A 22,124-nucleotide genomic window follows, 5' to 3' on the forward strand; every position below is an offset into this window, starting at 1 on the left:
GCTCACTCCAAGCTCTGTGAGGTGCTTGGCACATACAAAAACATGGGACAACAAAATCACTAGAATGAGAGACCTATCCCTGCCTATTCATTGGGAGTCTGGGCCAGCCCTCTCTTCCTTCTAGGCCTCCACAATGGCTGTCCCCTACAAAAAAAAAAATTGGAGAATAAAGAGCAGAAGGCTGTTTCTTGAATTTGCAGCCAGTCTTTCCCATGCCACCATCACCCAGCCCCTCCAGACCTCCAACTCTACAACACAAGGAGTGCCTCATGTGCCTCTCAAAACCCAGAAGCAGAAGGATGTTGTTGAACCCACAAGTGCTGCAGTGGGGCCCAGCCCTTGTGTGGCAGCTGCCAGAGTGCACACACCACACCACATCCCACTGGGACTCTTGGTTTCCCCTCTAGGAGAAGGCAGAGCCAGGAGCAGGGCCACAGCTCGGCATCCTCAAGGCTCTGGTACCCTCTACTGGCCCTGAACATTTCTTTTGCTATTGGAACCTCTCCTGGGGCTTGTCAGCCTGAAAGCAGACACAGGCACCAGGCTGTCCACCACAGGGCAGGCAGCAGCTTTGCTCAACACTGCTGTCTTCAAAGGTCTCCTCCAGTGTTCTCAGAGCCAAGGTGGCCCCAAGCTGCCGAGAGCAGGGACCCACCAGCACCACACATCTTTGTGAGAACACTGAAGAGTGACAGTACTGATTTGCTAATAACAAAAATCTGCAGTTTTTAATTGCAAGGTTGTGCTGCAAATGCAGAAGGGTGAGTAGCTGCACAAAGGCACCCTGGGGCAGTGTCCAGGAGAGGCTCCTGGTGTGTGGGACAATCCTTCCCAAGACCATTGGCATAAAGGAGGAGGTGGCAGGACTACTTGGAGGACAGCACATAGCTGATGGGGATTATCCTGAATCCACATCCTCACTGGAGCAAGCAGGGAATTCTGCCCATGCCTCAAGCAAGGCTTTCACACAACCCTTTAACACTGCAAGGTGAAGAGTTTCCCTGCTGCAGCCCTAGGAGGAGGCAAAGAGGGATTAGCAAAGAGCAGGGAACAAATAGCAAATAATTTCTTTCACTACCACTGGCTGCAGGGGAAGAAAGCAGCAGACTGCACACAGGGAGTGGGTAAAGTGCCTCCTGCACTGCTGAGCCCAATTGGGCAGCCTGTGCCAACAGGCTTTATGACTCAGACAAACCCTGAGTGAGAAATGAGTTTCTGCCTTCAGGGCTGCTGCTGCTGCCCATGAGGCTGGAGCCTGAGTTCGAGTAAGTGCATTACAGAGGGCAGGCAGGAGGGATACCCTTCTATCCAAAATCCTGCACCCTCTTCAAGGGAGGAAAGGGATCCATCCCCTCTGCCCCTCAGGGCCGAAGATCCTGAGCTACCAATATCAGGTTTTATTTTAATATAACTAAAAGCTTTTGCTTTAGAAACATGGACATGACACAGAAACAGAGCACACAAGGGACACCCTGACCACCCCAAACCCCAGTTCAAGACGGAGGCCTGGGGCTTTCTGGCTCCCCAAGGAAAAGCTTTCAGGAGCAGGCCCCAGCTCCCAGGGGCACTCTGCCTGCTGTGGGCAGGGGTAGGCAGCAGCAGCTCCCTGCTGGAGGACAGGGAGCTCCTTCCTGGGGCAGGGAGGTCACTTGATGCGGTACAGGACCTTGCGCTGCATGCGGTGCTGGATCTCGCCCCGCCGCATCATCAGCTGCAGCACCTTGTAGATGGCATGTTCTGGGTATTTCTGCAAAAGGAGAGAGGGGGGAAGGTGAGCCAGCATGGAATAGCAGACAGCAGCTCAGAAGGAGCCTGCAACCTCTGCTGAAACCTGGCTAGGACTCTATAGAAGGAGCAAGCCCAATAGTCCAAGACACTGATGCTCCCTTCCCCTTTCACTACTTTAGATCTGATGTCATAAATCCATCAGTTCTGGTTTCAAGGGTAGGACCTCAAACCAGCCCTGGCCCTTTTGCAGAAACTCACCTCAGTCCCCTTAAACTCTGCAATCACACTGCACACCATTGACTACAGACAACTTCAAAAGCATGACCAAAAGGCTCGCCAGCCTGCCCCTGAGGAAGGGGTTCCATGCCCCCAGCAGCAGCCTGGGGTCCCTGTTTCCCAGCCCAGCCCCACGGGGCCCTGCCCACCTGCCGCAGGAAGTCCTGGACGATGCTGTGCTCGGACACCTGGGAGCCGATGGCAAAGCGGCGCTTGAGCTGCTTCTCAATGCGGGACAGCATCTCCTGGTCCTCCTGTGTGGTGAAGCCCTCTGCCCCTGCAGGGAGGTACTGTGTGAGCTCTGTGCCGCCCAGATGTCACCCCCAGCACACAGTGCTCATCTCCTGTGTCTCCCACCACACCTGCACAGCTCAGAGACTTTAGGGAACCCATGAATAACTTCACTGTAAAAGCTGTGGAACTCCAACCACAGAACTGAATGTGGACCTAACTGCTGGAGCTTTCTTCAGACCCTTTGTTCCATGCTGCTGCCCAAGGAAACATTGTCTTCACCTCCATAGAAAGATGTTAGAGTATTAATAGGTTGGGGAATCATGTCCAGCAGCAGACTCTGCCCTTGGGACCACAAGAAGCCAAACTAGCTCTTCCCTGAACAGCACAGGAGACCCTCAGTGTCATTTGCCATCACCCTCCTTGTGAGGCACACCCTCACAGCCACGAGGGCCACAAGCATTGATTTATCTTTGCTCAGGACAGCCAGGTTCATCTCTCCCTTCCCTGAGCATCCAGGTCCAGCACGTCTCTCTCTGCTACCCCAGCACAAAACATCTCCTGCTCACCTGATAGGTTGCCTGACATGGCTGCATCGAGCGTGGACACGTGGAAGAGCCTCAAGGCCTCCTCAACATCTGCCTCGGTGGCGAAGGGCTGCAGCCTCATCTTCGCCAAGGACTCGGCAATGCGCACAATGGCCTCCAGCTGCCTGCAGCCACAGGAACATTCCCTGCTTTCTGCTGCAGCTACAAGGCTGTTTCCTTCCCCCTGACTCCTGCCATCCCAACCTACCCCACCCCAGGCACCTCCTGCCTCCCGCCCAGCACTGCCAATGTGGAGGTACTGCTGCACAGGTGCAGTGTGGCACCCTGCAGTGCAGCCCAGCCCCAGGGGGTGGGGAGGAGGGTGCTGCTCACCGGACCGTGATGGGGATGCTGGAGCGGCGGTCGCTCTCCTGCTCGTGCTGGCGGGTGCCGCTGCGCATCAGGATGTAGCGGTTCTTGAGCTTCTCGGCCGCCCCCGCCGACAGCCGAGGGCCACACTTCCTGCAAGGGAACAGCAGCTGCAGGCAGCGCCCCTCCCTTCCCTGGGTGCAGCAGCACCACTGAGAGTGACTCTTGCACCCATTTTTCATGGCAGGAGTTAAGAGGAAGGCGAATGCCAAAAAGCCACGCCTGCCACTCACGTCCGACAGAAGGAGATGAGCTTCTTCAGCTTGTTCAGCTCGATCTCGCCCTCCACGGCCTGGGTCTGCGTCAAGGCACTGACGTGCAGGGACATCACGTGCTTGGCCAGTGTCTGGGGAAGCAGAGGGCAGTCAGGCAGCAGGAACACCCTGCCTCCCCCCCCAAAGGGGCGCCGTGAGTCCCCGGTACCGGCTCAACGCACCATGTCTCGCTCCTCGTTGTGCTCATCCTTAACGATGAAGATCATGTCGAACCGGGACAGGATGGTGGGCATAAAATCAATGTTCTCCTCGCCCTTGGTCTCATCCCAGCGCCCAAAGACGGAGTTGGCAGCTGCCAGGACCGAGCAGCGGGAGTTGAGTGTGGTTGTGATTCCTGCCTGTGGGCGGAGGCAAAAAAAAAAAAAGGATGGTGTCAAGAGCACCTCCATGTCACAGCAGGTCATTAATCAGTGAAAGGTTGAAAGCCATTTTCAAGGACTCATTGTCACTTGCATTTAAATGAAGCCCCATAAGTAGCACCCAATTGTTTTGGCCTGACACACGTGTCCTTTTGGAGGTGGACTGGATTCAGCTGAAACTTGGGCACTGAGTAATTTCATTTAAAACCTCTTGTCAAGGGCAGAGACACAGGAGACCTTAAGCCCAGGTTTGTGATCTGAGATAAACACTGGGCAGACAGAGCTGAGTCCTCCTGGGCAGCTCTGGCACAAAGCATGGGTTTGCAGGTGCAGCCTGACAGCCACCAGCAAGGAGAAGCCATAAAGCTCAGGCTGTCCAAAGCCTCTAGGCAGGGCTGACTGGTCTCACACCAGAGACACCAGCAACCATCAATACCACTGCCTGTGCTCTAAAATGGGCAGTTCTGGCAAAATATGTGTGACCACTGGTTTCTGGGCTCTCAGATTCCCACCTCAGGGCAGAAATCATCAAGCCACAGCTCACCTTGGCAATGGAGATGGTCTGCTGCTCCATGGCCTCGTGGATGGCAACACGGTCATCCTCCCGCATCTTGTCATCCCAGGTGAGAAACCAGGCAAGGAGAAAAAGTCACCATCAGTCACCTCTGCCAGACCTCTGCTACACACCCCTGACACAAAGCTCTGTGAGGACCTCTGCCCAAGAGGGCAGGATGTAGCTGAATTCCTTGCAGCCCCATCCCCTGACCTTCCCTGAAAGGAGGTGAGAGGGTCTCAGAGGAGCTGCCCTTCCTCCTGCAGCTCTGGGCTCTCCTGGGACAGGCTGGCATCCCAAGGGCTCTCCTTCCCACTCCCACACAAGCAGCCCCACAAGTACCTTGTCGAACTCATCGATGCACACCACTCCTCCATCTGCCAGCACCATGGCTCCTCCCTCCATGAAGAAATTCCTGGAGGCAGGGTCCCGGATCACTGAGGCTGTCAAGCCAGCAGCACTGCTGCCTTTTCCTGAGGTGTACACCTAGTGCCATGGGGGACAAGCAAAGGGACAGCACATCAGCTGCAGCAGGAGCCCACTGCTCCAGCTGAGACACAAAGCGCCCCTGGCACCACAAAATCCAGAGCTCCTGGGGGAAGAACCTCCAGGAGAAGTCCTCAGCACATGTAAAAAGCAGATGTGCTGGGCAAAGAGCAGGGCTATTGCCTCATCCCAAGGCTCAGACGAAGCAGCTGTGACACACCGGAGGGCATGCAGACACAAACACAGATATTAAGTACAGCAGAGGGAGTGATTCATTGTTTCGTGGGCTGCTGCATTAGCTTTGTTTGCCCCTTGAGGGAACAATACAGTCAGAGGCTGAGTTTAATAGAGACTACAAAAAAACACAGCTGAAAACATAATTCTATGCCTGGGCTCAGGCTGGAGGTCCGTGCCTGAGAGGCAGTCAACTTAATTTGTCCTGACCAGTCAGCCCTTCTGCTGATCAAGTCTCAACAATAAACAGCAGCACCAGGCACGTCTCTGGACATCTGCAAACAGCCTGGCTCACAGCATAATAAAAGGCATGACCTTCTTCCCCTTCCCTTCCTCATTCCCCACCTCTTCTGGGCTAGTACTGAAAACAGCAATTCATGCCAGCAAGTCTATCTGTGGATGCACAGGCAGGTGTCTGCTGTGACCATGACCTTGTCTCTGGGGTTAGACAAGGAGCAGAAGGGAGAAAAGGGGTGCACTACAAGTGGGCACCTGGAGCCACGTACCCCAATGGGAGAACACTTCTCAACAAACTTCAGCAGCTGGGATTTGGCCGTGCCAGGGTCCCCCAGCATCAGCAAGTTGATGTCCCCTCTGCGGGTGAGCCCATCCGGGAGCCTGGAGCGATGGGTTGGGAAGAAGAGAGGGAGGAGAGATGGTGAGCCTTTATTTTGACAACAAGGCACTGACTTTGCTGACAAAGGGTGGCTCTGGCCCCCACCTCTTGCGGGAGCCCCCAAACAGGAGGCAGGCGATGGCCTTCTTGATGTCCGTGCTGCCGTAGATGGAGGGCGCGATGCTCTTGGCGATGGTCTCGTAGATGTTGGGCATGGCAGCCAGGCGACGGAGCTCCTCCTCTTCCTGAGGGGTCACCGAGCCAGTGAAGCTATGTCCTGCACAGGGAGCAGGGCAATCATGCAACAGTGAACACATGGAGGTTTTAAAGGAAATCATATTGCTCCCCCCTACAACAAAAAATCCCCTCCTGAAGATCATGCCAAGTGCCACCAGGTGGGAAAGGTGGAGAGGGCAGGTATCTGCTAACCCAGCAGAGCAGGTTGTGTCCTTAGAGGCTGGTAAGAAAAAGGATCTTGGGCAAAGCAGCTCTTCTGGATCCAGAGGGAGAATTACAGGCAGGACCATGTTTTAAATACAATTTTAACTAAGGACTTCTGCCGGGATCCTCAGGGATGGCTTAGCAGATTCTCACTTAAACACCCTGGAGGACTCAGGGTGAGACCTCCTCATTTAATATGACAGAAAAAGCCTTACAGGACATGACTATAGAAAGCCCAGGGCAAGGCAGAGCCTTGGAATGGCTTGACCCTACTGTTATATAAACAGCAGAGAAGAACTAAGGCTGCAATTTCAAACAGCTCTTGCTGAGTATCACCTTGCTCAGGAACAGGATGGGGAGTGTGTTCCAGCACCAGGCTACCAAGGCACACCAGCAGCAGCCCTCACCTGAGCCCTCAGTGTCCACCTGGATGCCCACCACGCGGATGTAAGCGCTGCGGATGCCCACCCCCACGCTGAAACGGCTTTTGTTCTTGCTCTGCGCTGACTTCTTGATGGAGTAGATCCCCATGATTGTGACTCTGTTCCCCGGGACAACTTTGTCACACAGGTACCTAAGAGGAGACAGGGGAAAAGCAGAGGATGGTGGTGGGCAATGATGGCACCAGCACAGCCAGCAGGGGCAGGTGAAGGCTGTGCCATACCTGTCACAGTAGAGCTGCAGGTGCCGGGGCATCTCCCCGTGTGGGACAGCATCTGGGGACTCCTGCAGCTTCAGGACCTGGAAATCCACACACTTGCACTTATCTGGCATGATGAAGTAAGGGTCCAGAGGGCACCTCGGGCGGCCAGCTTGTTCTCTGTGCAGAGAGATCAATCAGGGAAGGCTGTTAGCACTGAGGAGCCACCCCTAGGAGAACACCTGTGCAGGGGACAGCAGCACCAGCAAGGGGCAGCTGCTCCTTCCAAGCAGTGACACATCAGCAAGTAAGGGCAGACACATGGGGCCAGACTGGAGGCCACCAAGCCCTCTGTCATGTCTTCAACAAGTGCCAAATATGTACATGAGAACAACCCAGAGGCAGGGTGACATTTGTCTGAGCACTCTGCCTGCCTCCCACCCCTCCCCTGCTAGCTGTAAGCAGGCAAGGTAATTCATTAATTACACAGGAGGTAGCAGCACAGATTCAGTGACACGGCAGGGCATTTTTCTTTCCAACCTCATGCACGAAGCAAATGTTAAGTGGTTTCTGGTGAGAAAGCAATTAGCAATGTGACAAGGCTGACATCCACCTCCCAGTCTCTCAAGACATATCTGCCTTGCTACATTACAAGCTCTCCAAGACAAGGAGCAGCTCCACATCCTGCTCCACATCCTCCTCGTCTCAGAGGAGCAAGGCTGATGCCTGACTCCATGCAGGGCTTTCAGGGAGGGCAACACCAGAGTGCAGATTCAGGGATCAGGAAGCGAGGTGCTGTACAGACCACACACAAAAATGATGCCTAGCCCAAACCCCTCTCAAGCTGCATTAGAGTTCAGGTGCAGAAAATAAATACTGGCAGGTATAAGCCCAAAGGCACAAGCCACCAGGACTGGCTGCCTCAAGAGATGCAGCACAATGGCAATCTAATGCTCACAGCTCTCAGAGGCACCAAGAGCTGCAAAGCAGGATAAAAGGGTTAGTAGAAAAGTATCCCTAAGGAAGGTAACACAAAACAGACCCCTCAGAAGTGGGAATGGGGAAGCAAGGAGTTTGGAAAAGAGGAGAGCAACTTAACACAGCACTATGGGACAGCTGGAGGCAGGAATGAACCTTTAGGTACGCCAGGCAAAACTCCCTGTGAATAAAAAGGACTCCCTGGACACGGCCACTCAACACTGCATGCAGCACTGACCACACAAGGTCACAACCAGCATGACCACAGATGGACAGCTGGAACTTGCCAGCCAGCACTGCACTCTGGCACAGGGGCAGCACAGTGCAGATGCTGCTGCCATGTGGGAACAGCTGCTGCAATGCATGGGATGGAGCAGGAGCAGGAAGAGGGAATGCAGAGTTTTGCTGCCCTCCAGCCTGCAGGGACACCCTGGCAGTGCTCACATGTTGCATTTCCTGGGCAGAGCGTAGCCCTCCAGGCCCGGGCGCACCGCGATGTTGCTGATGGTGTTGCGGCAGCTGCGGCACTGGATGGTGATCCTGGTGGCTTTGGCTCGCACGGGGGTGGCTGCAATTACAATCCCAGGGATCTTCACCAGGTGGGACATCTGGTCAGACTGAAAAGGGAAAGGAGAAGGGAAGGTGAGAAAGCCGTCCATGGAAGAAGCATGGGAAACAACAAAGCATGAGAGCAATGGATAGGACACTGTGCAGAACCCACTAACAGCAATATCTCTGCAGCAGCATCCAGCAAAAACAGCCCTCTGCAGCCAGATTCAAGCTGCAGAGTAACACTGTAAATTAGTGAGTGACCTGTGTCCTGAGCCATGTGACCAGGTACCAAAAGCTCCCCTGCAATCACACCCACACAGACACTGTGTGTAGCAGCCTCATTCCAGCTCACCTTCAGGCTGCGGATGTTGGCTGCGTTGGCATCCGACCTCAGCATCACCTGGATGTCCTGCAGAGTCTCCTCCCCTGAGGGGCGAGGACGAGTGACCTCATCTGCGACTTCTTTTGCTGCTTCTTCCAGCTAGAGAGGGAACAACGGGCTGTCAGTGGGTCTGCTACAGCAGAACACCAGAGCTGTTCTGGTGACAGTGTTGTAGGCTGCCAACCTCCATCCTTACCAGCTGCAGGTGCTCTGCTGGTTGCTTGTACAGATAGTCAGCGAGATCTTCATCAAAGCTGGCTAAATCTTCCATCTCCACCTCCACCCAGTACTGCCCCAGGTTGTAATGGCGTTTGAGCTCATCCCTGGAAGGCAGGAAGTGGCAGAAGTTTGCAGGGCAGAAAGATCCCCAAGCAGGGATCAGAGAAGGCAGGCTCTGCAGGGAGCCCTTGGTTTGGAAAGCAAGTAGGGCAAATTAGGTGAGTTCCAGAAGAAGTGCATGGGAACCTGGGCAATCTTTCACCTAAGCCTGCTTTGAAAGGTGGCACAAGACCAGGAACACCAGTGCTGGCAGTGGCAATGTAAAGTATGTACTAAAGCTACATGACCAGATAAACAAGGAAAAAAATTCTATGTAGAATAAGAACTACTATACATAAGATATGGTTTAAAACAAAGGAAGTAATAACAGAAACTTCATGAACTTGGAAGGCACACGTGGAGAATGGTGCAGTGATTTAATAGATACAGACAATTTTCCAGAACAGAAAGCACTACAACTCCAAAGACAGACTTTGAATCTCAGAACTAAGTGCAAGCCTGGCAGTGTGGATCCCTCTATTGTTACATTCTCCAGTGGCTGGCTGCCTAAAAATTTGTGAGAACACCAAACCTTTGCGTTTTTATCTTGTTAAATATGAACATCTCTTAATACCGAGCTTTTTATGGCCTACGAGAAGAGACAAAGTGGCTATTCCGTATGCGGGGTGTGCACTGCGGGAGGGAGGTCAAGAGCAGACCGGATGTGCAAGTGGGGATGGGAAAGGCTCAGAAGGACAAAAAGGAAGGAGAAAAGGGCCACGGCAGCACCTGTATTTGAAAGTGAAGCCCGTCCGGTCCGTGCCCACCCGGTACTGCCGCAGGAACTCCTTGAACCGCTTCTGCAGCTGCGACTTCCGAACCTGCCCCTCGTCCACGGACGCGTCTCCCCCAAAACTGTCGCTGTAGTAAATGCCGGGGTCGTCGAAGCCGGACATCGCGGCTGCCGCTCCGCTGCGGGGCCGAGAGCGCTCGGTCAGCCTCGGCCGCCTCCTTCCCCCGCCCCGCACCGAAGGCCCCGCGGGATCGCCCCTCGCCGCGTGCCCCGCACCGCACCGGCCGCGCTCTGTCCCCGCAATGCCCCAAGGACAACCCCAACCCCAATCCCAATACCAATACCAATCCCAGTACCAATCCCAGTATCCTGCCGCTCCGCACCTCGCTCCCCACCGGAACCCGCCGATAACTTTTTCGCGGCAAAACCGACGCGCGGCGGAAACCGAACCGGCGCCAAGCGCGCGAGCCGCCCCCGCCGCCGCGCGCTCCGATTGGCGCGCCCGCCGCGCGCCGCCGCTGATTGGCCGGGACGCCCCGCCCCCAGCGCTGTGGCGCGAAATCCACGAGCGAAGGGCGGGGGGAGTCGAAATGGCGGGCGGGCCGCACCATTGCGGCGGCGCGCGGAGGGGGAGCGGGTGATACCACTGCGGGCGGTGAGGGAGTAAAGTGAATTAATTAGTGCCGTAGGCTCCTGGGGCTCAGGACACGAGTTCTCCGGGACGCCTTCCTCCAGGCTGTTAGAATTTAAGGGGAAGGCTGGCAGGTCGCTGCATGCGCATTTTGGCCCCTCCGAAGCGTGATAACGCACAATAAGTTGGGGAGCGCAGCGCATGGCAAGGGAGGGTTCAGCTGCAGCCCGTGGGAAATAAAGCTGGTGTGGTTGTTGCAGAGAAACCAGATGTGTTCATATTGATCATAGATGGGTGCAAATAAAGCCTTAGTCTCCACCTCTGCAGACTTGAGGCTCAGTCTGGGGCTTCCAATGTGTGACCGCAATGGCTGTGAGATACCCAAAGCACCATCTCTCTCCTGCCGTGAGCAGGGAGGGTGTGATGCCAGCCACAACCCGCATCTTCCAACTTCGTGGTCGCAGTCAGGCTCTCTGAGCAGTGGAGAGGAGCTGAGTGTGGTGCGGTGTGATTCTGAGCTCACGGGCATTTGCTTGCCTCTTTGGGATCTTAGTTACCTCAGCATGTTTGAATGAACAAAATTATTTAGTTGGGGTGGTTTAGAGGAACTCAACAGGTAGAACTTAAATCTGAATGAACAAGTTCTTGTATTTAAATAGCTATCAAGCCTCATATCTCTGCTTTTCAAACACCCAACTGTCTTTTTCAAGAATTACATATTTTTTTCTGGCAGGTGGATCCAAAGAGAATTATTAAAGGGGTTGGGGCAGGGATGCAGAGTAGAAAAGAGCCCGAGAAAGATGACAGTCCTGTTTTCCCACTGCTCATTCTCAACAGGACCTGCCTTCTGATTCTTGTTCTTTGAGCAGGTTCAATGCAGGTCATTAAAAGAGATCAGTAGGAGCACATGTCTTTCAGATTAAGGTCACAGCCAGAACTGGCAGATCATGGAGACAGGTTGATCACAGAGGCTTTCTGGTAGAAAGCAAGGACTCTGAGGTGATAACTGGGCAATTCTGCCAGTAGCTGCAGTGCCATACCCGAACTGCAGCCTCTGCTGTGCTGGGAGAGCTCCTGGAGCAGGCAGGGCTGTGGCTGGACACAAAGCCAGCCCTCCAGAGGAAAGGCAAGGAAAGCAAGCTGTGTGCATGGCTGCTGCAGCAGTGCTGTGTGCTTGGAGTGCCTTTAGCAGCCTTGTGTGCCAGGTCCTGGGAGTGGAGGGTGGTTTGCCACTCGGTGAGGGCAGTGCTTGTGTGCCTGACGCCCCCCATTCAGCTCCTGGACCTAAACCTAGGATGCCTTTCACTTTTGGGTGGTGAAAACATTATTGCACTTCTGATTCTTGCAAAGGCAGCCTGGTAACACAGCCCTTTGTGGCCGTTCAGGGAAAGCTCTCCTGATTTTGACCAGTGAGGGTCTTGCTTGTGCAAGAATAGCAACCAGCTATTCTGGATATGTACCACTTCTACCCCTTAAAACTACTTTGCATGCTCACTGAATTTTGTGCTAGAATAGAAATCAGTGTGGAGGAGCTGAAGGAACCTGCCTCAGCTTATTAAGGTTATTGTTAGAACTAAGTGGGAGCAGAGTCTGGCTCTGGTGATAGCTCCCACTTCTGTCTATTGTCATGTCTGTGCAAGCAGCAGCTCCAAAGACATGTAGCCAGGAGGAAGACAGACACCCCCCTTCTCCCCAGGTAAGGCTTTAACAATAGGAAACACCAGGCCTGAAGACTTTACATTGAAATTTATTATGTGCATAAATTATACAACCAGACAAGAATGACACTGTATCTTCAACAACTTTTGTCTTTTGTTTTTCAAAGACCAAAAATGAATGGAAAAAGAAACAACAAAGACCTACTAGTGTCATGTAAAACCGTCTGTAACCCATGAGAGCCGTGTGGCTCCACAGAGAAAGTGATCACAGTATTATCTAGCAGTATAAAAACTGAGCAAACAGAGCTCCTATGAGCTCCATCTTTCTGAGGAAAGACAGATGTCGAAGCTGTGCTTCTGATCCTGTAGGGTTTTTGTAGGCACTCTGTAAAGCAATGACAACTCTTTGCCATATTTCTTAGCCTTTTGTACCCTTGGTTTGTGGTGATAAAGTCAGGCTCTGAGAAGAGCTCACACCGAGCATAGGAGAGACTTTGCCCGGACCCACTTACAGCACTCTGATTTCTGGGGAGAAAAGTCTCCTAGTATTAGTGGCAGAACCAAGATCACAGTACCCAGTCAGGGGTTTCTCTCACAAGGACTGGGGAAGGTGGATTAGTTCAGGGTGAGGGAAGTCACGAAGAGAAGGTGGAGGTCCTCTTTCTCACATGGCAAATAAGCCCACGGCCACTGTCATGGCGAGGAAGCTGAGCGCCACGATCCACCGCACCAGCGACGTGGCGGGTGCCCTGCCTGTGCTGCTCGTCTTTGTCCTCTCACTTTCCTTCCCAGCTGCTGGACCTAGAGCAAACAGGGAGAAACAGCAAATACAGACAAGTGAGAAGAGTTTGTGGCAAGAAGCTGCTAGTGTAGTGTTTGCTCTCTGCAGTGCCAGAGCACACCCTGCTGGAGCTGTCCAGGGATGAGGAGAGCCCAGCTGGGAGAAACAGGGGCAGCAGGTTCTGCTCTCCCAGTGGAGAAGGGAAGCAGTAGACTTGATCTGAGCATCACAAAGGCCCACAGCCCCTCTGCCTGTAGGTGACTACCAGCCCCTTCCCTTATCTCCTTACAGGTTTGTATGTGCACTGCCCAGCTCCATCAAACCCCTGATGTGTGCAGAAGACAGACAAATACTGAAGCTAGAATTTAAAAAGGCATTTTGTCTCCTACTTCTTAGTGATTTAATCAGTTAGGTATCTAAAGACCTTGAACAGTATTCAGCACTCCAAGCAATATTCACAGTACAACTTCAGGATGGGATTCCTCATCCAACACCAAATTTTTATGAAAATCTTACTTGTAGGCATGTATTGGGAAAGGAATGGCAAAGTTTCACAGAGAACTTTTAGTGCCTTTCCCACAGAAGCTGCTTTAAGCTTTCACTATCTAGAGATGCTTAAAGCAAAGTTTGCTTCTCATCTTTGCCACAGAAAATCTGTGGTTCAGTCCAGGATGCACTGAGTACAAATGTCCATTTTAGTTTCAGAATGGGTAGGCCATAAGAGGTTTTTTATTTGAGCATGCCATCATGGAAACCACTCCGCTCTGTAAACATCTGGGCTCGCTCTTCACTCGGTACAAGGCTGACTTACAGGCTGATTACACTCCACCATCCAGAGCAATGCTCACTACAAACCACACACTCTCTGGAGTGTGTGCAGTAAATACTTTTGGAAGGCAGGAAAATGATCAGATGGAGGTACAGTCCAAAAGGAGAGGCTGCTGGATAGGACTGTGTCCAGAGCTTTCTGTCACCATCACAGCACCACAGCTGATCTGCAGCACCCAAAACCGATAGCTTTGCTTCTGTGAACTCAAGGTCAGTTTTCCCTGTGTGGAATGAGCCTTATATTTATTAAAGCCTTGGAGAGGAGTCTCTTTTTTAAGGCTTCCTCACTGACACACTTTCTGGAGAGCCCATGTGCGTTACCTTTGCTCTGTCATGTCGAGAAGCAGCTTTGCACACAGCAGTGCCTGCTGATGGCTGGAGAAGAGATGGGTCAAGCATCTCATGCTTGTTTCCCAATGGCCTTTACAAACAAGGGCAGAGGGAGGGAGGAGAAGGCAAGGAAGGAGCCCTGTGAAGCTCCTGCCCTCAGGAGTGCCTTACCGTGCTCGTGTGATCTGTTGATGTTCCTCGTGCGAAGCAGCTCTGCCTTGGGCTGCACAGCGTGACCATTCTCCTGGCCCTTGGACACCAGCTCCTGCAGCGCCTCAAACACCTGACAGGAAGGAACACTGTCTCATTATGTGGCCTCCTCTTGTTCTTTCACTGAACTTTAGGAACTAGAGGAAGACATGAGGTTTCAGTCTAGGCTTCAGTCTAAGACTCCTGGCACATTTTGCGTAGAACAAAAGTTGCCTGTGAGGTCAAGAGGATGTCTTTCAAACTCCTTGTTTGTTTTACAGGTTCTCCCTGAAGCTTTCAGCTAAGGAGAAGGCTATTGCCCATCTTCTGATGGGAAGGAAAGCAAGGTACCTGTCACCCAGGCAGAGTGCACAGCAGACCTGTAGAACTTCACCACAGAGGCAGGACAGAAACTAGATGGTAATCCCCACACACAGTACTAACCCTCATTCATATCTGAACAGTGGCTCATGGAAGAGACTGTATTCAAACACTAAGGGGGAGAGAAGAGCTTTTCAGAGACCATTGTTTTATTCAGCTCCCAGGCTGGAGAAGCATGGCCATCCAACTCTGACCAGCTTGCCCTGACCCACAACTTCTCATAAGCTTCCCAGTGGAAATACTGGCCTTGTATTTCCCCTGTAGCTATTTTCTTGTTTGAGAGAGGATGTGGGCTGGCAGGGCTGGTTGTTACTCACCTGTATATTTAACAGGAATGCTTTCTTGGCCTCCTCCATGACTCTTTTCTTGGTGGCAAGGTCCATCTCGAGAGCATTCATGCGGGAGCGATAGAGCTGCTTGAACTTGGTGGCGTTGGAGACCCCATCAAAGGTGAAGAAAGCCAGCCCTTCCCCAGTGCTGGGCAGCTGGAGAGCCTTCTGGGCAATTTTCTTCAGCACCTGCCCCCCAGACAGGTCTCCCAAATAGCGAGTGTAGGCATGGGCCACCAGGAGCTCTGGCTCCTTCTTGCCTATGTAGTGGAGCCTCTCGACGTATTTCCGAGTAGCCTCAGGACATGGGATCTCTTCCCTCCAGTTTCTGCCATAGAAGTACTTCAGGTCTTCCTCCAGGGCAGCTGTGCGGTGCAGCTCTGCCGGGAAATACACGGGGGCATACACTGGATTGTTCTTGTTACGTTCAATCTCTTCCTCCAGAGCAGAGTAGATGAAGTACAGGGACGCTGTAACCAGCTGGAAGAGAAGAAAGAGGATGAGCTGTAGGTGCATCTGTTTGTCTTTTTCAAGTCTGTGGGACAAATTGTACTAACAAAAAAGGTGCTCGTGGGCACACCCACTCTGAGTCAGGAACATCTGTGATGTTGTAGATTTCCCATGTGGAAAACAGTGCTGGGTACAGGGAGACACTGTTTACCCTTCCCCTTCTGTGTGAGACAGCAGTCAGGTGAGTCCTTTCCAGCAGCTATTGGTCTTACTTGCTCCTAAAGTCACTGCCTTGCCTTCAAGTTAAAGTTCTGCAGCGTGATGTAAACTGGTGCCCTGTTTAAGCATTCCTGGTCTCTTCCCATTCCCTCAGTCAATAGAGAGGGTATTCCCAAAGGTATCCTTTCTGGTACATTGTTCACATTGAATACTCCAAATGTGGCTTCCCTTGTGGGGCCTTGTGAGATGATGACACACCCGGGTTATTTTTCAGCATACTCATCCTGTCAGCATCCCACCATCCTGGGAACTGAGGCACCACCACTCTGCTCACTCAGGCATGAAAGTGGGGTTGCCTCCTCGGTTGCCCCCAGGGAGACAAGATAAAAGGGATCTGGAAGCACAGCCTGCCTTTGAAGATGCCTTTGTGCAGGAGTGCTGGGAGGCTGTGTTCCCCCCTCTATTTCAAAACCATTGTTATTGTTGTTTTTCCCAGCTTATGCGATACTTTCTTCTATCTGCCAGCTTTTCCACGTGGTCTGAGACAATATAGCTGTGTTCTTTCCTTCCTCAGGCGTTCTGTTTTCAGAGGCTGGTAGCCTACACCACCCCTTCCTTCCCCTGGGATCCCTTGTGAGCAGCAAATGGTAAAAGATGAAGGTGTTGCAGTAGAGGTGAGTCAGGTTTGGGTAGGGGGGGATTATGCTGCTCACAGGAGAGAAAGTAGTTTACTTTCTCACAAAGCAGTGAGAGAGTTTCCCCTTTCAACCTTTCCCCACCGTGCCAGCAAGAGGACTTTGATAAGCACACGGGCAGTGACTGGTTGTGGAAACAATATCCACCATCTGGGAAGTCACGTAGCAGGCCAGATATATAGGTCTGCCAAGAGAGTAAACAAAAACAGCTTTTTAAACAGTAACCTGTTACCCAGCTTACTGAAAAGAAACAAAATATGGGAACATTGCCTAACAAATTAAGCAAAAATATAGCTCAACTGATTGTTTTCAGAGGCAGGTAGTGGCTTAATGAGCAACATGGCTTTTAAAAGCTTGTTAATTTTTAAAATCCATGTCTCGTCTCATTTGCCTGACAGCATGTAAAAAATCATCTAAGAAACAAAGTTTTTATTCCTGAAGGTCTTTTTACATGCTTGCCTGTCTCAAAGTTCACTGCTTAACCAGTGCCGTACTTCTAACTGCAGGAAGTCAGCACCTGAGATTGAATTTATGCTTGGCTAAGTATTCTGAATATCACCTGTCAGAAATGAGCAGTCTCTTTCTACTTCTCTGGATTTATTTACCAAGGAACAATTCAACAACAAAGTAATTAAGGCACAGGTTGAATGGGTAGCTGTAATTTGCAAGTCCATGTGTCATATCCCTATAGCCTCTCAGGAATTCTTGCCAGGTGTTGCTTTGGTTTTGCTCACAGCTTTGTTATGTGGCTCAGATCCCAGGAATTGTATCTAGCCAGGTTAGGCTAATATGTGGAAATGTTTCTCTTTTGAAAAAGCAAACAGGCTCTACTTGTTAGCAGCAGACACAGATTGCACAAACTCAGTCTGCTTTTGAGTTATTGTTCACGATCTCAGCTGTGGTATAGCTCAAGTGACAATACAAAGTTCAGTGCCAGCAATGATCCCACATCCTCACTTTTCTCACCATCCCATCATTATTTCTAGCTGCAGCTGCCTTGAGTGTTTGTAAATATAGAATTCCCCCTTTTTGGGCATTTCAGCTGCTCACGTATCTCAACATAGTTCTATCTCCATTAACTGTATGGCAACAATTAACATGCAGACATTTATGAAGAAAGAGAAAAGCAATATCATAGTCCATCAACCTCTTTGTCCTTTTTCTCCTGTTTCAGCTTGGCTGCCCATCGTGATATGCACAATCCTTCCCCTCCTTCTGCAAGAGGAACCAGTAAGACTGATGAAAGCAGAAGTCTGATGTTTTTAATGTTTTTTATAGGAAATGCTGATACATCACGTCCCATCCTCCTTTACCTGTATTGGCCCCATCCTGTCCCCTTTAGTGCCCTCACAGCCCATCCGATGGAACTGGTGAGGAAATCCCATCCCTGAGCAATGCTGTGTGAAGTACCTTGAACTCCTGGAGTGACACCTGCCCCTTTTGGAAATTCCTCATGAACGGGGTGTTCTCTGCCTGCTCGTGCACCTCCTTGGTGGCTTCCTTCAACAGCTCTGACAGGTCTGTGGACATCCTGGGGAAGAGCAGTGAGACAGGTATTAGTGCTGGTAAAACAGACCTAGGACCAAAGGGGGGCCTGGGATGGCAGAAAAGGGAGCAGAGCACGCCCGAGAGATGCGGATGGGAGCCAGAGAGCAGCAGCTTTCCAAACACTGTCCCGAGCAAGGAAGACTGCCAGACTCCATCCAGAGGTGGAGGCAGCAGCGTGCCTTTCCCGCAGAGCAGGAGCAGGAACGGGAGCAACACGCCTAAAAGCGAGGGGAGGAACACAACACTGCTCCACGAAACGCTCCCCTGTCATTCCCAGGCTCTCACCTTTCGGAGCTGTGTGCCTGGGAAGTTTCCATGTTTCCCCTGCTCGGCTTCCCGCGGCTGTGTCTGTCCTGCGGCGGCCGGGACGGCGCAGCTCGGAGCTGGCCAGTCCTGCTCCCGCATCCCGCTTTATACCGCCAGCCCACGTGAGCGCAGGCTGACCTCAGTGCGAGCACCAGCTTCTTGCAACACAGCGGCACTTCCCTCCCCAGCCCCGGCCGACACCCCTCCTGCCCGGGAGCCAGGAGGAAGTCACCTGATGCGTCTTGATAACTAAGCGAAAACAAGAGGATGTCCAGAAACTTCTCCTTTCGGGGTGCCTGGCTCTGTAACCCTTGCAGTGCCCGTGGCAGGCAGAGCCCGGCGCGCATTGAGGTGTCATTGGCCTGAGGACAGCGGGGTTGGATTTACAGGCTGATGCCTGGGGCACAGAGGGCAGCCTCCCCTCCCTACACCCCGGTCTGTGTGCCTTGCACCCTGCCTGGAGAGCTCACCCAGCACTCACCATCCCCTGCTCTAGCACAGCTCGGTATGAACAGCCCATCTCCCACTCTGTGCCCGTGCATGCACCAACTCTCCTGCAGGTGCCAAACCTGCCCTTGTGCAGCTCCCCCTTGCCCTGGGCAGCAAACCCTGACACTGCCCTGAGGCAGCACAGCTGTGCCAGCACAGAGAAATCCATTCCATGCTCTCTTGCTCGTGGAAACAATGGCATCTGATTTGTTTGACAGCTGGCTCCTGTTGTCACCACAGCAGTGTGCAGGGCAATTTAGGAAAGTATCACTCCATCTCCTAGATATCCACAAGGCTCAAAAGATATCATACAAGACCTGGGGGAAACTGAGGAAGTCTGCAGAGACTTTCAAAGGCAGTAATTTCTTTGATTTGGGAAAAGAATTGGACATGGTGCTTCTGACAGTAGCTGTTGCTCTGTTTTTTTTATTGTGGTTTTTTTTTTTTTTTGGTTTTTTTTTTAAATATTATTATTTTTTATTCATTTTTTATAAAGTGGTCAGCGAAGCAGCCAACAGATGAAGCTGGACCCTTCTTTCCCACCTGTAGCTATGCTGGAAGCTGGGCTAGCAGGGACAGATGATGCACTGGCTGGCTGTACTTTAGAAAAGCACACACTTGTACTCAGCCCAAAAGAGCAGGACACTTAGAGCCACCATTCCCCTGCTGCTGTGGGTGTGAGAAACTCCTGGTACACTCGTGTGGGGTGGTGGGAGGCAGAGCCCAGGTGGAAGGAGAAGGTCTGTGACATCTGCTGTCCCTCTGCAGCCAGTCCTCTCTGTGGATGCTGCCATCCAAGCCAGCACCCTGCCTGTCCCCTGTCACTGCACCCACACCAGCCCCAGCAGGGTTAAGGGCTGTAGGCTATAAAATTATTCTAGAAAAAATACACTCCCGTGCTTCTTTTTTTTTACTCCAGCAGACATCTGGCATGCAGTGTTCAGGAAAGATTAGTCAGCGTTTCCATCCTGACTCAGCCAGACTTTTCCTGTCTTGCTTTTGTCTTTTAAAGCAACAGTGCATGCTGGCAAAAGCTGACACGTTCCATTCTTACCCCCATGCCACTGCAGACAACTTGCTAGCTTTTCTGGAGGGTAAAATAAATTTATCAGGATGCCTGAATATTCAAAGCAAGTGTGACAAAGCCCCAAACATCTCCTGAAAGTACAGAGTTCACGTGTAGAGCAGACAGCCCCATGGCCAGTCCCTCCTGAAAACATTGATGCCAGTTTGTCACAGGAATGGCCTCAAAATGAATGTTTCCCTCTGGTATAACTCCTTAGAGCTCTTGTTTTCTGTCATTTTCAGTGAATCCTATTCTGACAGGGGAAGCTGGAGCACAGATGGAACCTCTAGATCTAGTGGAAGAAAGTAGGAAATATATGAGAATTATATGAGAATAAGAGTTATATTATGAAAATATATTTTGTGAAATAATGTGAAAAAAGTCCAGTTCTCAAGCTCTGTCCCTTCTTTCACCTGCAGACCTGGCAATGCATCCAGTTCTTCCCAAAGACTTTCTGGGTGCTTTCAAGCCAGTGATTTTGTCCCCAGCCTGCCCACCTGCCTTCTTCCAAGAAGCTGCACACTTGGAGGCCTTATAAAAGATACATCCAAAAGTCTTTTCCCTTCCATCCAGGATTGTGGTAGGTCTGAATGAGACTGGGGGGAAGAAAGAGAGGGTCTCTAGCTGTGTTGCTACCATTGCAGGTGGGTTTTCTGGCTTGTAACATACTGCCCCAGGACATGGAGCAGTACCTTCTCTCTTGGGGCTTTACCTTCCCCTGGGCAGGCCACAAGAGATGCAGCTCACCTCTACCAGGAGATTTGCAAAGGTGAGACAAGCAAGCCATGCCCCATAAGTGATTTATGCTGTCTGATCTCTCTCTGATTTGGGTTTCTTGGGATGAAGCAGCTGTGACACTGAGCCTGGCTCTCTGGAAAGGCCCAAATGCCCTGCAGCAAGATGGAAGGAGAACTGAAAGTGGGGCGTCATCATCTTTGCTGTTGCTGGCCTGGAGCATTTCTGGCCCCTCCAGTGCTCTGCAGCAAGGGCTTGGATTGCTTCTGCTGTGCTGTGGCTTTATGATGGATGGCAGGTCAGTGACACTGACCAATGTGCCAGCAGGGATTTGTGAGGGACCATCTCCTCCTCAAAGAGAGCTTTGGAAGTCAGCACTTGAGAGCCATGAATGGGGAGGGTGGTGAGTGCACTTAGTGGAAGGAGCAAACTGTCTCCCAGATCACAGTGGGCCATGGGAAATCAGAGACCAGTCTGCATCCAAGTCACTAGGAAATTCTGCTTGAACAGAATTTCTAAAGAATCAGAGCTGTGGTCTGTGCTGTGCCTCCAGAAGCCCTGCTGTCTCCTGCCCTTCCAGTGTCTGGGTGGTGCATGAGCTGCTCACTGTGAGGACACCAGCAAAACTACCCAGGGGATTTCTAGGAAAGATGGATAAAGTAGCCTCAGGCCAGATATTTGTAGAAGTTCCTGCTGGGCTTAAAAGCCTGTCTGCAAATCCCAACCCCTGAGAAAATGCTTAGTCACGAGATGGGAGATGAATGGTTAAAAACAACAGAAAGTTATCGAGGGGTCAGTGTTTCCAGTGGAACAGGGAAGTGGAGAATTTTCTCCTCTTTGTACATTAACAGCCCATTTTGCCAGTAGATTTATGGCCAGAAATGTCTAGTTACACAGGCAGTCACGGGATGCAGAGTCAGCTCTCCTCACTCCCTTGTGGGCTCTGGCAGGCAGCTCCCTGCAGCTCAGCTTGGCTTGGCTTCCGTGGGGAAAACCGGCCTTAGCCAGCTCAGAGGGGTGATGGGCTCTCCCAAACCGTGACACAGCAAAATGCAGTGCCCTGGGAAAGCTGACTCAGGGACCAGGATTTGCTGTGTAATGGGAGGGGGAAAAGGCGTTACAGTAATTGCCTAAAATGGACTCGCTGGAGAAAGGAGTCTGTGCTAGAGTGTACAGGGATAATCTGTGAGTTAATTTGTGTTTACCAAAGGCAGGTGACCTCTCCTAGCCCTGCCTTGACAGAAATGGTCACTGCTCTGTCAGCATCCAAAAATCCCAGTCTGGAGCAGAAATACAGGTGGAAAAAAAGGAGGTCAAGTATCCTATGCACTGGAAATCCCTATGGAGAGCTCAGGTGCTGGTACCTTTGGAGGGTTGTATAAACAGGCATGGCTGTGCCAGGCAATCCTCTCCCCTCCCCCCCAGGAACCCTGGAAAACAGTGTGAGATGGAGGCACAGGCAGATTTCCCAGGATAAATGAACCAGCATGACAAAAATAGGAAATGCAAATTACAATAAGTATTGTATATGTGTGCTGCTGCACATTGGTATCTCCAGCACATAGCTGTGAGCAAGGAGAGAGCCTGGGCTGCCTGGAAACAGAGTGGGGAGAAGGAGAGAGAACAGAGCAAGTCCCTGTAAGGCATGAGCCTGACCAGAGTCAGGCAGTCACCTTAAGCACACAGCAGGTTATGGGTACACGGGGCTGAAATTTTGGGAGAGGGCGCACA

General features: G+C 51.8%; 2 protein-coding genes across 5 annotated transcripts in view; both read right to left on the reverse strand.

Moving 5' to 3' along the window:
• MCM5 (minichromosome maintenance complex component 5) overlaps window positions 1-14,261 on the reverse strand; it is a 239,306-nt gene extending 225,045 nt beyond the window's left edge. Inside the window, exons 1-18 of one of the 4 annotated variants that reach the window (XM_079305270.1) lie at window positions 10,142-10,238; window positions 9,755-9,937; window positions 8,904-9,030; window positions 8,678-8,806; window positions 8,218-8,390; window positions 6,820-6,975; window positions 6,563-6,729; window positions 5,820-5,991; window positions 5,605-5,716; window positions 4,721-4,864; window positions 4,370-4,435; window positions 3,628-3,804; window positions 3,425-3,537; window positions 3,156-3,284; window positions 2,805-2,947; window positions 2,154-2,281; window positions 1,626-1,747; window positions 1,383-1,555 (exon numbers count right to left, since the gene is read on the reverse strand). In XM_079305270.1, the coding sequence (XP_079161396.1) occupies window positions 1,646-1,747; window positions 2,154-2,281; window positions 2,805-2,947; window positions 3,156-3,284; window positions 3,425-3,537; window positions 3,628-3,804; window positions 4,370-4,435; window positions 4,721-4,864; window positions 5,605-5,716; window positions 5,820-5,991; window positions 6,563-6,729; window positions 6,820-6,975; window positions 8,218-8,390; window positions 8,678-8,806; window positions 8,904-9,030; window positions 9,755-9,921 (2,205 nt within the window). In that variant the 5' untranslated portion in view covers window positions 9,922-9,937; window positions 10,142-10,238 and the 3' untranslated portion in view covers window positions 1,383-1,555; window positions 1,626-1,645. Of the gene's footprint in view, window positions 1-1,382; window positions 1,748-2,153; window positions 2,282-2,804; window positions 2,948-3,155; window positions 3,285-3,424; window positions 3,538-3,627; window positions 3,805-4,369; window positions 4,436-4,720; window positions 4,865-5,604; window positions 5,717-5,819; window positions 5,992-6,562; window positions 6,730-6,819; window positions 6,976-8,217; window positions 8,391-8,677; window positions 8,807-8,903; window positions 9,031-9,754; window positions 9,938-10,141; window positions 10,239-14,157 lie in introns of those variants that run through there. The other 3 variants (XR_013774198.1, XM_079305271.1, XM_079305269.1) reach the window with 3 other exon arrangements.
• Window positions 12,121-18,700, reverse strand: HMOX1 (heme oxygenase 1). Its single transcript, XM_079305301.1, has 5 exons — window positions 18,083-18,700; window positions 17,660-17,780; window positions 14,874-15,365; window positions 14,158-14,269; window positions 12,121-12,848 (listed from the first exon to the last, which is right to left on the reverse strand). The coding sequence occupies exons 1-5, from the start codon at window positions 18,448-18,450 to the stop codon at window positions 12,712-12,714; spliced, it is 1,230 nt and encodes a 409-aa protein (XP_079161427.1). The 5' UTR covers window positions 18,451-18,700; the 3' UTR covers window positions 12,121-12,711.
• Between the last annotated feature and the right edge of the window lie 3,424 nt (window positions 18,701-22,124).

Source organism: Erithacus rubecula (assembly GCF_903797595.1).
Source record: "Erithacus rubecula genome assembly, chromosome: 4".
NCBI classification, from domain to species: Eukaryota; Metazoa; Chordata; class Aves; order Passeriformes; family Muscicapidae; genus Erithacus; species Erithacus rubecula.